This window comes from Pteropus vampyrus, unplaced genomic scaffold, assembly GCF_000151845.1.
Source record: "Pteropus vampyrus isolate Shadow unplaced genomic scaffold, Pvam_2.0 Scaffold74, whole genome shotgun sequence".
NCBI classification, from domain to species: Eukaryota; Metazoa; Chordata; class Mammalia; order Chiroptera; family Pteropodidae; genus Pteropus; species Pteropus vampyrus.
Genome location: NW_011888855.1, coordinates 840,086 through 856,214, shown reverse-complemented (window position 1 = coordinate 856,214; position 16,129 = coordinate 840,086). Strand labels below are relative to the sequence as shown.

The 16,129-nt window shown below is 55.9% G+C and overlaps 1 protein-coding gene across 6 annotated transcripts; it reads left to right on the top strand.

The window, feature by feature from the left end:
* Positions 1–6: 6 nt before the first annotated feature.
* On the top strand, positions 7–14,053 carry GRK6 (G protein-coupled receptor kinase 6). 6 transcript variants are annotated; one of them, XM_011362197.2, is made up of 16 exons: positions 7–120; positions 3,698–3,793; positions 4,749–4,861; positions 4,991–5,068; positions 5,375–5,475; positions 5,808–5,900; positions 5,993–6,056; positions 6,199–6,339; positions 6,611–6,801; positions 7,552–7,589; positions 7,675–7,764; positions 8,631–8,839; positions 8,926–9,063; positions 11,986–12,123; positions 12,203–12,337; positions 12,977–14,053. In XM_011362197.2, the coding sequence occupies exons 1-16, from the start codon at positions 69–71 to the stop codon at positions 13,028–13,030; spliced, it is 1,731 nt and encodes a 576-aa protein (XP_011360499.1). In that variant the 5' UTR covers positions 7–68; the 3' UTR covers positions 13,031–14,053. The 6 variants fall into 6 exon arrangements, with proteins under 6 accessions (XP_011360499.1, XP_023387623.1, XP_023387625.1 ...); XM_023531855.1 differs by having other exon boundaries at positions 4,650–4,861; XM_023531857.1 differs by lacking the exon at positions 12,977–14,053 and adding an exon at positions 12,537–12,616.
* Positions 14,054–16,129: the final 2,076 nt, after the last annotated feature.

The following is a 16,129-nucleotide window of genomic DNA, read 5'->3' as shown; positions in this document are numbered from 1 at the left end:
ATCGCCATCCGGCCCCGGCTCCCGCGCGCGATCCCGGCCGGTGGCGCGGCCCGGCGGCGCCGCAGCCCATGGAGCTCGAGAACATCGTAGCGAACACGGTGCTACTCAAGGCCCGGGAAGGTGAGGCGGCCAAGAGGGCGGTGAGGTGCGAAGAACGCTGAGAGCGCGGCCTCCGAGCTCCGTGGGGTGCCTTAGCTGCCCGACCCCCTAGGGCAGCGCGCTCCGCGCCAGGCACCCCGCGTAGACACCAGCCCTTCCGGCACGGCGTCCTCCTCCTCCGCACCTGCCCCGGGGAGCCGGGGCCCAGGAAAGGGCGGGGGTCAGGCCGCCGCCCTCGCGGCGGGGGGAGGATGACGGGTGAAGGAAGAAGAGAGGAAGGAAGAGGGAAGGGTGGGCCCTGAGACCCGAGAAAGCCTCTCTGAGGCCTCTCCCAGCTGAGCGGTGAGAAGATGCCCCGGGAAAGGTCAGCCTACCCCCACGTGCCCAGGGCCCGGACCCTAGCGAACAGCCTGGACCGGCACAAACTTGGTGCAAGGTAAAGGTTTGGAGAATGAATGAACGGCCGCCAGACTCGGGGAAACTACTGGTCACATATGCTACCAACACGACTGCCACTCCTTCGGTGCCTTATGACACTAGAGACAGAGGAATGGGTCACGATTTTTGCCCTCAGGAAGCCCATAGTCTAGTGGGGCCAACGGGCACAGAAATAAGTGGGAGCCAACTTTGAAGGAAGAGAGCATGCTGGGCTGGCAGAGCTGGTCTGGTGAACCAAGTGTGTGCCGAGTTCCTCATGGCTCCCACCCACATGTTAGCAGGCACCTGCTCCAGAGCGTCTTGGGGGACACAGAAGGACCCGACCTGGTTCTCACTGCCTTATGGTCAGTCTGTCCTTTAGATGCTATTGTCTACCTTGGTAACGTAATCACCAAACAGTCACTCTGTGCTGTGTCCTGTCCAGGGTGCTGGCGACCAGCAGTAAACAAGACCTCTCTTTTTTGGACCTCTAAGGCAGGGAGGTCATGACAGTTTTTCCACTCTTTAGTAAGCTTCCAGGCTGAAAGTCATCTGCTTCGCCATTCTGCCTATTTTACAGGTGGGAAACAGCTCAGTCCAGGGACTAGCCCACAGGTCACATTATGAGACTGTGGTTGACCCAGGCACAGGACACAGGATGCCCCCAATACAGTCTGTAGGAAGCCCAGAAGATCTCCCATTTAGCACAGCATTTGGTGCCCTCTGCCTGCCCAGTGCGCGTTGACTCCAGAGAGGTGCTGCCTGGAAATGGCCATAGTAGGCTGGGTCCTTAGTGCCCAGAGCCTTCCTTATCTCTTGTTTCTTATTGAGTCCAAGTCTGAGTCCGGGGCTGGGCCTTCCTCCCAGCCTCTGGGGGCATCTGCCGATTCTGTTCTGCCTCGTCATCCAGCCAGCCAGGGAGGAGGGGTGAGGAGAGCCTGCCCAGGCTTCTCTCCTAGGGCTGTAGCCAGTTCAGGCCTCTCAAGGCCATGGATGAGGCATAGGATGGTATGGTGAGACTGGGGAAGTACCTCCGCTGGAGAACCCTTACCCCACCTGGCCCTATCCCTCCACCTGCGTGGCTCTAGACAAGTGTCTTTTCTCTGAACTTTAGTAACCCTTTTTGTGGAATGGTTGGGGATGGGACGTGAAAACTAAAGGAAATTGTGATTGTCACTGAATCCTGAACCCTGGCCCATGCATCTGAATCCCTTCGTGAGCTGGCTGACAGTTTGGGGCTGGGCTTTCTCCAGCTTTCTAAGTGATCTGAGGCCCTAAGCAGTTGGGAACCCTTGTCATATGTATTCATTTGATGCCTAATAGATGCCTGGCATATTTGGGATGGGAAAAGAGCTTGGGTTGTGGTCTCAGGGCATTGGGTTCAAATCCTACCTCTGGCACCTCCAGGTCTTGTGATCTTGGACAAATTGTTTCATTCTAGGGCCTCGGTTTCCTCATGAAATTGGGCCAGGTCAGGCAGAACTGCTGTGAGGATGAAGTGAGACCGCCCTGGGGGTGTGAGCCCCTTGTTTAGTCCTTCCTTTCCTGATGCCCAGAGGCGCTGCTAGGGAACCAAGCTAAGGTGGGGAGGAGCCCCACTGACTCTGGTGGCAGTTCCAGGACAGGATATTTGCATGTGACTCGGCTGCTGCCTTAATGTGGCTGGGAGGAGGGAGAGGAGGAAGTAACTGTTGGGGGAGGCAGGCAGATGGAGGGTTTGGTGAGGGACCCGTGAGGGTGGGGGAGGAGTTCCCCTTGCAAGGAAGCCTTGCTTGGGTTGGGTATGGGGGTCACTCACAGTGGAGAAATGACTGGAATATGTTGAGTGCAGGTTGCAGGAGGGCTGCTAGTAGGTTTCCCAATGGGTGCCTGCAATACTTCCTCCTCCAGGCAACTTAGGTCAGGGAGCCCATCGAGGGACCCAGCCCTGCTTCCGCTCTAGAAGACAGCCCCTTCCTCCTGCACCACCTTCCTGCAGCTAGGCCAGATGGAAACAAGGCTGGGTAAACCAGAGAGAAAACAGGCCAGGCAATGAAAAGTGGTAGCTTGTGGTTGCTATTGAGTTCTGAGAGCTGGGGCCAACCTCTTGCCACAGCCCTACTGGGTGCTGGACACAGACTCTTCCAGTCACCCTCAACACCTCTGAAGTTGGCTTTGGACCCAAAGTACACATGCAGAAATTGAGGTTCAGAGACAGCAAGTGATGGGCCTGAAATGTGAACTGAAAATTCCAACCAAGGCCTATGACTCTAAGACTCGGGCCTCTTCCACTGTTCTCAACCTTGTGTCCCATAGGCCACATCTGGCTGGCTCTCTTAACATGTTTTATTGTTTGCTGGCAGTGGGCTTTTTTTTTTTTTTAATAGGAACCAATATTTCATGTAACAGTACAAATTCCCAGCTGCTTTTGAAAAATCAGAAGAGCTGGCCACACCAAGGCAGCATTCCTGCCTAGCAGCAACCAAGCAACAGCCGGAGCTATGCCGCAGCTGCCCCTAGAAGGGGCATGCCCCATCCATTTCACTCCACTCCCCACCACTCCCTGTTGTCTCCCACCTGGTTCCCATTCACCATACCTGTCTGATTCTGTAGACATTTGGGCTGCTACCCTGGACTCAGCAACTATAGGCAAGGGGTCAGCTAGGTAAAATGAAGCAAGTATCAGGGGCAAGGAAGCTTTCTGTTCAGGAGTGGGGATCCTGAGTGCTGGCCCTCCTGCTACCACCTTGTTTGAGTCTCTGATAGTTCTGATGCAGGGCCCAGTGACTCAGGCTGCCATCTCTCAGCTGTATCCCAGATGTCCTAGACCCTCTCTCTTCCGGATCTTGATTCACACAGTTCCCACCACTGTCATGTCCTTCTCTACTTTCTTCACCTGGGAAACTACCTGGTGAGAAGCAGCTGAGGCTTGCCGAGGTGGCCCAGAAACCCCACCCACCCCCAGCAGCCTGGCCTTACTGCTCTCTTGGCTCTTCTAGCTCAGTAGCCCCTAGCAGGAGGGCCCAAGGGACCATACGTGTCCTGGAACCCAGCAAGGGCATGTTGGAGCGTGTGGAAGGAAGGCCCAAGATGCTTCTTAGCATGGGCTGTGCCGGGGCTAGGCTTTTTAGTCCTCTGGACCTCACCGAGGGTGGAGGAGAGGCACAGGGTGGCCAGACTCAGTGCCTGTTTGCTTCCACAGGTGGTGGCGGGAATCGCAAAGGCAAAAGCAAGAAATGGCGGCAGATGCTGCAGTTCCCCCACATCAGCCAGTGTGAAGAGCTTCGGCTCAGCCTCGGTGAGGCCTGGGTGGAGGCTGAGGGTGCTGAGACAAGAAGACCTGCTGGTGCCAGGAACCTCCCCTGAGACCTCACCCTGGGAGGGTTTGGGGGTCTGGGGAGCGTGAAGATCAAGACAGCACCACCCAGCCTAGTTTCAGTTCCTGGGCTCAGGATGGGTGGAGGGCAGAGGGCAGACAGGACAGCAGGAGGCGATGGGGCTGGTTGTGGAGAATAGGACAGAGTCAGATCTGGGGCAGTCTGAGAGAAGCAGAGGAAGAGAGGGCGAGGCCTAGGGGAACAGGGCTCGGGGTACAGAGGGTACAATTGTCAGTGTTGGGAGCCCCAGGCCTGAGCTCAGCCCACCCGGTCCAGTCCTGGGGCCCAGTAAAGCCTTGAGAAAAAGGTCCCAGGCCCCCAGTTCCTGCTTATCTCGTCTGAGGCCCCAGGTTTGCGCAGCACTCAGGGTTGCACAGGCCCGCTCTGGCAGCCAGCACGTGGGCAAGGAGTATACTGTGGCTGCTCCCACTCCCTGGGAAGGAGGCTTAGCCTCGAGCTCACCGGAAGCCACAGCTTCCTCCCATACTTTCGCCAGGCGAGCAGCAGGTGTAGGCCCAGCCTGGGCCTGGCCGGAACCTCAGACCACGCCCAACCCCAGCACTGTGACGAATGCAAGTGGTGTGAACTAGGAGACAGATGAGGGGGAGGTGAGGGCCCCAGCTCTGGAGCCACACTCCTGCCTGTATAACCTTGGACTAATCACTTAGCCTCTCTGGGCCTCAGAGTCCCAAGCTTTGATGTAGTAGAAGGGGGCAGTTGTGCCCACCTCAGGGTTGTGTGAAGGTTCTAAAGGAGATAATGGATGTCATACTGCAGGACTCGAAGTTGGGGCCCAGGGCCTGGCAGTATGGACAGGGGTGTCTTGCCAGCAGGCTCTAGGTCCGGGAACCCAACAGCTCCCACCTCTGCCTGCAGAGCATGACTACCATAGCCTATGTGAGCGGCAGCCCATCGGGCGCCTGCTGTTCCGAGAGTTCTGTGCGACAAGGCCTGAGCTGACCCGCTGCACTGCCTTCCTGGACGGGGTGGTGAGTGCAGCCTAGCCCTGAGGCCGAGCCCACACCTGAGGCGGGCGGAGGTCCCAGACCCCGTGTGCCCGATGCCCCACACCTGTCACTTCCCCCAGACCCCAAGCTTCTCCACCTCCCACACTGCAGGCTGAGTATGAAGTGACCCCTGATGAGAAGCGGAAGGCATGTGGGCAGCGGCTAATGCAGAATTTCTTGAGCCACACGGTGAGTGAGCAGTGACGGAGGGATGACGGCAGCAGGCAGAGCTCAGTGATGGGGAGAGGAGTAACCACTGCCTGAGCAGAGATGCCCTGGAGCAGCTCTAGGCTCATCAGGCAGCACTGTGGCCACAGAGCCCAGGAGGGTGGGCTAGGCAGCCTGCCAACAGCTCTGCTTCTCCCTGGCTCAAGAGGAACTGAGTTCACAACCAAGCAGGCTAGCACACCACCAGCCTACAGCCACCCCCTAGCACAGGCCTGAGATACCTGCCATCTCTGCTCCTGCACTGACCTGTCTTTGGCCTATCCCCAGGGTCCTGACCTCATCCCTGAGGTCCCCCGGCAACTGGTGACTAACTGTGCCCAGCGGCTGGAGCAGGGGCCCTGCAAAGACCTCTTCCAGGAGCTCACCCGGTAAGCCTCTCCCTCCCACCTGCTCAGAGTCGCGTCCCGAGGAGGGGGCTGCTGTGTCCCTGAAGGCTGTGAATAGCTCAGCTGCTGGCGAGAGGACTCAGCCTCTTATCCTGGCCTTGGCCCTGCTGGGTAACCTTGGGCAGGTTGCCTCCCATCACTGTAGCATCCTTAGCCTTCAGTACATGTGTGTATCTCCATCCTAGGTGGGTTAGCAGGAAGGTTGGCTGAGGGTGCTGCCTCTTGGCTTGAGCATGCACATAACAGGGGGCCTGGCCCATCACACTGAGAACCCAGGGTGTCAGGCTGACTAGTGGACTGGGCCTTCTCAACAGGCTGACCCATGAGTACCTGAGCATGGCCCCCTTTGCTGACTACCTCGACAGCATCTACTTCAACCGTTTCCTGCAGTGGAAGTGGCTGGAAAGGTGAGCTCTTTGAAGGCTGGGCCAGACCAGTCTAGGTTGTCGTGGGCCTTGGGCCCCTGCTCAGCCATGTCTCCCCAACCCCTTGCCCACAGGCAGCCAGTGACCAAAAACACCTTCAGGCAATACCGAGTCCTGGGCAAAGGCGGCTTTGGGGAGGTGAGTGGCCAGCCCAGAGCCCTCTGCAGAGTGCGAAGCTGGGGTAGGTGGGTCCTGGACCAGCCCCTTCCCTCCCTTTGAGGCCCTCTACCCCAGCAAGGGAACAGCTAGTTCTCATTTGCCATATCTTCCCTTGCTCTAGGTGTGCGCCTGCCAGGTGCGGGCAACAGGCAAGATGTATGCCTGCAAAAAGTTGGAGAAGAAACGGATCAAGAAGCGAAAAGGGGAGGCCATGGCACTCAACGAGAAGCAGATCCTGGAGAAAGTGAACAGTAGGTTTGTAGTAAGTACAGACAAGAGACCCCGCCCTGTCCCTTGGCCAGGAGCTTGCCCTCCCCACTCACTAAGCTAAGATCTCCTGCCTGCTCCAAGCACTGACTCCCACTCTTAGAGATGCCTGGGAAGGGCAGGTTTGGGGTATTGACACCAGGCCTGGAGAGCAAGTTGGGCTCCCAGGAGTGGCACTGAGAAGGATTTTTGGGGCGGCCGACACCAGCCCCTCTACCAGGTGGCCTGCAGCCCCTGCCTGAGGGCTCGGGTCCCCTTGGCCACAGGTGAGCTTGGCCTATGCCTACGAGACCAAGGACGCGCTATGCCTGGTGCTGACGCTAATGAATGGAGGTGACCTCAAGTTCCACATCTACCACATGGGTCAGGCTGGCTTCCCTGAGGCACGGGCCGTCTTTTACGCTGCAGAGATCTGCTGTGGCCTGGAGGACCTGCACCGGGAGCGCATCGTGTACAGGTGTGGGGCTCGGCCTTCCTACCAGGGGCTGCAGCTGGGCACAGGTAGAGGTGACAGAAGCATGTGGGTGTGCTGGGGCAGTCACTGCAGCCACAAGCCCATTTGAGCCCTGCAGGGCTCTGGCCAGGGGCTGCACACTAGCCCATGCTAGGCCGACTTGAGAAGCTCAGAACCCAGGCTGTGGGGTCTGGCTGACACGGGTGTGTGTCTCAGTGTTGTCATCCCTCTCTTGGGCTAGTTCAATCCCTGCTCCCAACACCATATCCTTTCCTTGGAAGCAGAGGCTATAATTCCTGCCTAGGGACCGAACGAGACTATAGTAAGTTACACTGGAGCCCAGCACAAAGGGCTCGGCAGAGAGGGCTCTCCCTATCACTGTTATTGGCAGCGATTTTTTTTGAACCTTGCAACAGCCTCGGGAGGGGTTGGGTGAGCAGCCCCATGTGACAGACAGAAAAGATAGAGTCAGCCACCAAAGGGTGGGGGAGCGGAGGGGAGCCTCTCAACACCAAGGGTGAACAAGACTACTGGTGACATCTGGGGAGCTTCCCTGAGTGGGAGCTGCCTTCCACTTTCGAGCCGGTGTTGCCGCCAGGATCAGGGCAGGGCTGTCTGTTGCCCTGGCAGCAAATGGCTCCTATTCCTTGCTACATATCCCATCCCAGGAGGCGAGCGAACTGGGAAGGGGTGGCCCTGTATGGCTGCCTGGCAAACTGAGCAGCATTAGACCCTGCCTTTCTTTCCCCACAGGGACCTGAAGCCAGAGAACATCCTACTGGATGACCATGGTGGGTTGGGGAGCCACAGATATGGGGTGGGGTGGGGTCTGGCCCACCTGCTTAATGAGCCTCTTGCCTCTTCATTCACCTTCAGGTCACATCCGCATCTCCGACCTGGGGCTGGCTGTGCATGTGCCCGAGGGCCAGACCATCAAAGGCCGTGTGGGCACCGTTGGCTACATGGGTGAGTCCCCTTGTGTCTCAAGGAATAAAGCTGTTGTTCTTCTTTTATAGATCAGGAACTCAAGACTCAGCCAGCGCCCCACACACATGTAAATCATTCAGTCACTAAGTACTCACTTAGCTCCTATTGGCTGGGTCTGCAGGTGGCTGCCAGTAAAGGACGAGAAGGGACTCAAATGCATGTCTGTGGCCCCAGCTTTTCACTCCCCTACCTGTCTACACTCTGAGTGGGAGTGCCCATTGGGGAGGGGCGAAGATGAGGCTCCATGTTCCCCTCAGGGACCACGTGACATAGTAGACAGAGCCCCAACTATGCCACGCCCCCCTTGCTAGTTGTGTGTCCTTGGGCCAGGGCCACTCCACTTCTCCAGCCTCACTTTTCTTGACTATAAAGCAATAATCATACCTGCTGCCAGGGTTACCTCAAAGATGAAAAGAAGCAGAAGATTCAAACCCACCTGGTACCCCGCTCTGGCCGGCAGTGTAGGCATCCAGCAAATGACTTTCTTCCTTTCCTCTCTGGTACTAAATCCACAGGTTGCAAACTGGTAGCCACAGAGGCCTCATTTGTTCCACGTTTTGTTTCAATCAAATTGTTTTTAAAACAATTGGAATTGGTTGCCAACATTGAATAAGTCATACAACATCACATTAAAAATAGAAAACTTAGAAGATCTGGCCTCCTGCGGGGCCATATCACCTCCCTTTAATGGGACATGTGCTCTCCTAGTTACCATGGTCCCCACCAAGCCACTGACAGTACATGTCTGGCTGGTGGATATCTGATTCCCTGCCTTGACGTGAGCTAGGCATTCCCAGGGCACCCCGAACCCCTACTCGCCCCTAACTCCTATGCCATCCACCCAGCTCCAGAGGTGGTGAAGAACGAACGGTACACATTCAGCCCTGACTGGTGGGCGCTAGGCTGCCTCTTATATGAGATGATCGCAGGCCAGTCGCCCTTCCAGCAGAGGAAAAAGAAGATCAAGCGGGAGGAGGTGGAGCGGCTGGTGAAGGAGGTGGCCGAGGAGTACTCCGATCGTTTTTCCCCACAGGCCCGCTCACTCTGCTCCCAGGTGTGGCAGCCACTGGGAGGCCTGGCTGGGGTGTGGGGCTGGGAGCACCTCTCCTACGCCACCTGACCTCCCCTTCCCCACTACAGCTCCTCTGCAAGGACCCTGCTGAGCGCCTGGGTTGTTGTGGGGGTGGTGCCCGTGAGGTGAAGGAGCACCCCCTCTTCAAGAAGCTGAACTTCAAGCGTCTGGGAGCAGGCATGCAGGAGCCACCCTTCAAGCCCGATGTGAGTGCCACCCACTGCTGAGGGCAGGGCCAAGCCAGGGTGAGGGCTGGAAGCTCCTGGAGTCAGGACACCTTCAGTGCAAATGTCAGAAAACCCAACTCAGATGGCTTAGCCAACAAAACAGATAATTATCTGGGCTTACAAAATTGAAAAGCCCCAAGATAGGTCTGGCCTTGGCATACCACACCTGGGGCTCCAGCTGTGTCATAGGAATTCTCTCTCTCTTCTCTCCCTGCCCTCATACTGGTCAGTGTGCAGTCTTCATGGCAGGCAGCTCTCCCCAGAGTGTAGCAGTGGTGGGCCCAGCAGCTCAGGGCCACATCCTACCAGCTCAGCTACCCCAGTAGACAGCGCCTCTTGCCCAGTAATTTCAAAAGAAGTCCTAAAAGGGGGTTAGAGGTTAGGAAAGGCCTAAGGCTGATGCTCATTGCCTTTGATTGCTCAGAGGCCTCTCAATAGCCACACCTAAATCTCATACCCACTTGAACCTCTGTCAGTAGGGGAGACCAGTTCCCCAAAGGAAAACTAAGATGCCACTGGCAGCAGGGGAACGGCTGTTGGGCTGGCAGGGCATCAGCTGCGCACCATATGTGGCAGCGCCGACCTCCCATCTGTGGGCAGAGCACCTCACCTTATAGATCTCACCCGTTTACTGAGCATCTCTGTGGTTCAAGCATCCTGCAAGCAGGAATATCCTCAAGTCATCAGATTCCAGTTCATTTGGCCAACATCAGATTTAACACTGTTTTGCCAGGACTTCATCCGTTGGCTCTACTTCAGCCTGTTGATGGTCCTCCCACTGAATTGAGGCTTTTCTGTATAAAGTCACAAGGAAGGCTCTGATTGGCCAAGATTAGGTCATATGCTTGCTCCCCTCCCCTGTGTAGAGGACCAGGTCACCAGGAACATTGGGAAGGAGGAAAGGCAATTGGGCAGGCCAGGTTAATAGCTGTCAACCATACACGTGATTGTTTATTTATTCAACGAATACCTGAGTGCCCAGATGTGCCAGACCCCGGAGATAATGAGGTCAGTAGGACCCAGGCCTGCCTTCATATTCTAGTGAGAAGACACACCAAAATACACTAGTATGTGAAAAAATTTTAGGTAATGTAAAGAGCAACAGCAAAGAATAAAGCAGCCTAAGAAGATAAGGAATGAAGGGGGGGTGGGAATATTTTTAGACAGGATGGTCTCTGAGGAGCCGATGGTTAAGCTGAAGCCTAAAATATGTGAAGGAGAGAACCCTGCCAAGATTTGTGATGTGAGCATTCCTGGGAGAAGGAACAGCCAGCCAATGAGGCCCTGGGGCAGAGACCAGCCTCAAGAGATGATACAGCAACAAGGGGCCAGCGTAACCAATGTGTGTTATTCTAAGTGTGACGGGGACATTTGGGGAATGTTGAGCAGGAATGTGAGGTGCAAGGCGTGGGCCATAGAGGGGGTGGGTGGATGTGGGGGACCTTCTGGGGGACCGTTGCCTCTGAAGAATGGTGTCTTATAGGCCTCACTGGCAGTCCAATATGCGGGCATTGCTGTGAGTGATTGAGCCTGACATCAGCAGCCTACTTCGGGGCTGGCACTGCCACTCCTGCTTCTTGTGAAGATCATCTCATTTAACCTTGAAACCATCCCACAGCACCCAGTCTTTCATTCAAAGTTAGAGAGAAAATCAGTGCCTTGGACTTTATGTTTTTAGAAGCAACAGATGAAAAGCAGTATAGTTTTTAACAGCTTTATTAGGATTAAATTCACATACTATACAATTCAGTCATTTAAAATATATAATTAAGTGGCTTTTACATATACAGAATTGTACAACCATCACCACAATCAATTTTAGATTGTTTTCATCGCCCTTTCCCCCAAAAAAGCCCTATACCCATTAGCAGTCATTCCTTATTCTCCCCTTTCCTTGGAAACAACTGATCTACTTTCTGTCACTATATATTTGCCTATTCTGGACATTTCAGATAAATGGAATCATACACTATATGGTCCTTTGTGAATTGGCTTCTTTTACTTTGCACAGTGTTTTCCAGGTTTATCAGTATTGTCACATGTATCAGTTCTTCCTTTTTTATGACTGTGTGAATATGCCACATTTGTTTGTTTTTATCAGTTGATGGACATTGGGGTTGTTTCTGCATTAGGGCTATTATAAATAAATGTGTCATGAATCTGCACATACAAGTTTTTGTGGGGACATAGGTTTTCATTTCTTTTGGGTAGACACTTAGGAGTAGAGTTGCTGGCTGCTGTGGTAATGCCGAGTTTAACTTTTGGGGAACTGTCAGACTGTTTTCCAAAGCCGCTGCACCATTTTATATGGTGATATTTCAGTTGATATCCTTAACAGTAGAATTTAGAAAACGATTGCAGCAATGGGGGAAAAAAGTGGCCTGAAGTTAGGTGGGCTCCCAGCAGAGTGCTGGGGGTATAGGGAGATGGGAGGGCTGTTCCAATCCTCTGGTTGGCTATGAAGCATGATGGGATGGAGCAAGCTCTTCAACATCCCAGGACAGAGGACCCCAGCCCCAGGCCCTACATGCGGGGGACCTTGCCCGAAGGGCCTACTGAGATTTCAGCCTGCACTCGCCTCACCAGGTGCTCACCCAGACAGCTGTGTGCAGATGGAGGGGTGCCTGTTGGGGTTCCCTCCGGGCACTAGGAGCTGGCTGGCTGCAGTGGGTCAGCTACCACAGGATGGTCAGTGAGGGAGAGTGATCTCCACTTTACAGGGAGAAAACGGCCTCAGAGAGAAGGGACTGCCATGCTTAGGAAGTGCGTGGGATGCCGGTTTCTGACTCCAAACCAGAGCTGCAAGGGCTAGAGCACAACCAAGCCTAGAGCAGTTCTCGGGGCTGAGCTGTCCTGTGCGCGGGTAGCGTTCCTATCTGACTGCTGCTTTTGTTCCCCCAGCCCCAGGCCATTTACTGCAAGGATGTCCTGGACATTGAACAGTTCTCCACGGTTAAGGGCGTAGAACTGGAGCCCACCGACCAGGACTTCTACCAGAAGTTTGCCACGGGCAGCGTGCCCATCCCCTGGCAGAACGAGGTGGGGCCTGCCTGGCTGGTGGGGTGGGCTCCAGGGTCAACCCTAGGGTTAGCTCTCATAGCTGCCTGTCCCGTGTCAGATGGTGGAGACCGAGTGCTTCCAGGAGCTGAATGTCTTCGGCATGGACGGCTCAGTTCCCCCAGACCTGGACTGGAAGGGCCAGCCCCCTGCACCCCCCAAGAAGGGACTGCTGCAGAGACTCTTCAGTCGCCAGGTAACCCCTAGCAGTGTCCTACCTGGGCCCCCAGCCTAGCTGGCTCCAGGGGACGGTGGGTGGAAGGCCGAGCTGGTGCCCGCATGTGCTGTGAGTGGGCCGCCTCCAGCCTTGCCAGCGGTGCCAGGGTCTCTGGCCTCATTCCCGCCTGTCCCCCGCCCAACCCTGGCTGGGCTCATGGCCTCTTTTCTCTTTCCAGAGGTGAGCAGTGTGGGCTCCCCGTGGGGTGGCGTTGCTGCCTGGTCTCGGGGAGCCACAGGCAGCCCTTCCATGGCAGAGGCAAGATGTGGGCGAAAGAAGTCCGGTGCCCGCTCCCCACCTTCTCTTCCCACCTGCTTCCATTCCCTGCACCCTGCCACTTTCAAGCTGCTAGCCTTGCTTAGCCATCTTGTCTTCCCACATCCTGCCTCCACTGGCCCCAGGGGAGAGGGTCTGGACGGGGCCTTGCCCTCCCAGACCCTGGGGTCCACCTGGTCCCCCAGACTTCATTCAGCCCCTGGCCTGAGCTGCTGCTCCAGGCCCCTCATTGGAACTCCCCTCCACAGAGCGTGGCCCTGGGCAGCTCCTGACCAGTGACGGCACTGGTGGCTAACAGCGCTTGCTCTGCCTCTCTCCCTCCGTGTCTTCCCTGCCCTCCAGGATTGCTGTGGGAACTGCAGCGACAGTGAGGAAGAGCTCCCCACCCGCCTCTAGCCCCCAGTCTGAGGCCCCCACCGGCGATTGGCGGTAGCAGCTACTCCCAGCGCTGTTGACAGTTTTGCACAGTGGTCCTCCCCATTGTCCACTCAAGTCATGGCCTAGGGAACACAGCTGGAGCTGTGCCCAGCTCCTCAACCCCTGGTCTGGCTGAGTTTGGCAAGGCCTGGACTGTCCCTAGGACAAAGATGCGTCCGTTCAGCTCTCATGCATGGAGCTTGGGGCTTTCTGGATTTACGTATTTGTGCGAATGTAAATAGTGACTAGGCCATTCTGAAGACCCATGCTGGAGCTGGCAGAGGGGCCACTGCCAAACTCAAGGCTCCTCAGGCCCCTGAGGCCCCAGCACTGTGCTCACCATCGCCGACCTCTGAGTGAGACTCATGCCTGCCCCTGCCGCCCTGGGCTCAGGCCACCACTGGGGCCTGATGCTGTCCCTTCTCCGCACTTGTCAGAGCTGGATCTGAGGCCTCACCGTCCCCTAGGCCTGTGCCAAAGTGTGACGAGAGATTGGGCTGACCCTGGGACCCATCAGTCCACTGCCCAGGCTGGCCCAGATGGGTCTGCCTCTGCCTTCCAGCTCCCAGGGTGCCTCGTCCCTCATGCTGGGTCTTGTCCTGAAGTCACCTCTTGCAGAATTGCCCCATCCCGGGTCGGGGGTGGGGGTGGTCCCTGGCCAACCCTCAAACATTCCAGACTCCTCATAACCATAGACACTTGTGCCCAGCAATAATCCATCACTTCCCTGTGTGCCTGTAGGGTATGTATGTGTGTGTGTGTGTGTGTGTGTGAGAGAGAGTGTGCATGTGTATGAAGGGGGCAGGCTGAGGCTGTGTGCTTGCACCCCAGACCCCAGCCCAGCCCTTCCCAGACTGATGGCTGTCCTGGTTTCAGTGTTGGGATAGTGTAGGGCTACAGAATCCTGATTTTTCCATATTTAAAGCCAATTTTTATTACTCATTTTGTCCAGTGTAAGCTGCCACGTGTCTCTGTGTGAATACAGTGAGAGCACAAACCTGGCCGGCTACCCCTGCCTGCCTCTTTCTTGCTCCTGGTGCTCTAGGGGTCTTCCTGCTTCCCTGACCCTGCTGGAAGTGGGAAGGGGTTGAAGGTAGGCTGGCGAGGGCTGCCGGTGCAGCAAGGCTGAGAAGCCCCCAGGGCTGATCTTGGGGCAGCTTCTCCAGGCAGCCAAGCCTTGGTGGCCTTAGGGCTTCTCAGCTTAAATGGGATGAGGCCTGAGGGAAGAAGCCTGAGGTCCCCACAGAGGTGGAGGTGGGGGTCTGGCCCTGCCTGTGCAGGAGAGGCAGGCTAAGCTGGCAGTGTCTTCTCCAAGGCCAAGGTGGCCTGGCCATCACTTGGGGGCTTGGAGCAGCATGGGGAGCCAGGTGGGGGAGCAGCTGTTAGGAACACCTGCCAGTCTGCCTTACCTGGACCCCTGCTGTATTCCCAGCCCAAGGCCAAGTGCGCATGTTGGAGCCACCCCCTTTTCTGCCCTTGAAGCAGGAACTGTGTCTGAGCAAAGGAGAGACAGTGGTGATGCTGGGAGTTAGGCTGTAGTAGGGGCAGGTAGGGACCAGCCATGTGGGCATCAGGGAGGGTCCTCTGAAAATAGTAATTAAGCCAGGCGTTGAAGGAGACATTTGGCTGGGGACAGAGGGATTGGAGGAGTATTCCATTCCATAGCATTCCACCTATGCCAAGATTTGGGGGTGGCAGCCTGTTGACTACAAGTCTGTTCTAGACTTAACAGACCTATCACTCCATAATCTCCCAGTGGCCCCAGTCCCCCCCGCCAAGGATTCCCTGTAACCACCACAAGGGATTGTTCATTGTGTCTGGGCTGGGTACCTCATTCCATGAAGGCCACGTGAGCTTTGCCATCAGTTCTGGGTTTAAATCCCAGCCTGGTCGCTTTCAAGCTGACTGCACAGGCCCTTCCCTTTACTTGAGAGGTGAGTATGAGATCCGTCACCTCATAGGGTGGCTATGAGCATCCACTGAAATGGTCACCCCTTGCCTCGAGCTCCTGGGTCCCTGGCAGGACTTGCCTGCCAGGGGAGTGGGTGCTAGGGACCAAGCTGACAGCTGTCTCAAGGGCAGCCAGAAGGCTCCAAGCACCAACTTAGCTGAAAGGGCCTCTTGCCCCATCCCCACTCTTGATGGTCAGAGGAACATGTGCTGCCACTTCTATTAACTTGAGGGAAATGATTGGGCTTTGCCAAGGTCTTTCCACTGGTAAGTGGCTGTTGCAGGGTAGGGAAGAAGCCAGCTGAAAGTGAAGCTGGATTTTGCCCATGAGGCATGAGGTTGGGGCCCAGGATGCATTTGCCTCTCTGCTCTAGGCTCTATGGGGAGAGAGCAGTTAGGAGGTATCAGGATGGAGAGGCTGAAGACCAGCCCTGGAAAGGTGTGAGTGGGTACCAAGTGAATAGGTAGGACCCTGGGGGCACACAATCTACAGTGGGCCCAGATTTCCCACCAAGCTCTCCCTTAGGCTAGGGAGGCATCCAGAGAACTACTTGGTTAGAATTCAGCTTCCCTTAGAGCTCACAGTGGACCCTTGGCTGAGGAAACCCAGAATTCACTTCCCAACAAGCTTTCTCTAAGCTCACCTCCTGCCCATCTAGCTCTGAGGTGAAAGCTGGAGATTTAGATGGAGACAAGGCCCCTGCCAGCTTTGGAGCTCAGCCTTGTAGAGAGGCAGACATGGGAACAGTGGGACCGGTGTAATCGGCACTGTGGCAGAGAGAATTCTAGAGCTGCCAGGGCTGGGGCTGGAGACCAACACCAAGCAGGGGAGGCCCTCTGGCAATGAAGGTGTTGGAGCTGTTGCTTTCCAAGACACAGGACCAGATGTACCTGGGATGAGTCAGCTGGATGGTCTAGTGGTTTAGAATGGCTGAATATGAAGTGGGGTGGCTGGAGCTGAGGTCAGGAGACATAACTATACAGGGCTTTGAAAGCAAATTAAGGATATTGGGCCTCATCTATGAAAGTAAGGCAGTAGAGTCCCTGAAGGGTTTTAACTGGTTATGTTAGGGTGTCTGCCAAGCATGTACAAAAGCACCCCAAGTTTTTTGCAGGGAAAACCCCCAC

Excerpts from the sequence above, each read along its gene's own strand:
- GRK6 (XM_023531855.1), top strand. The coding sequence starts at position 69 with ATGGAGCTCGAGAACATCGTAGCGAACACGGTGCTACTCAAGGCCCGG. Across the intron at positions 4,862-4,990 it reads CTGCCTTCCTGGACGGGGTG|GCTGAGTATGAAGTGACCCC; the intron begins GTGAGTGCAGCC and ends CCCACACTGCAG. Across the intron at positions 9,064-11,985 it reads AGCCACCCTTCAAGCCCGAT|CCCCAGGCCATTTACTGCAA; the intron begins GTGAGTGCCACC and ends TTGTTCCCCCAG.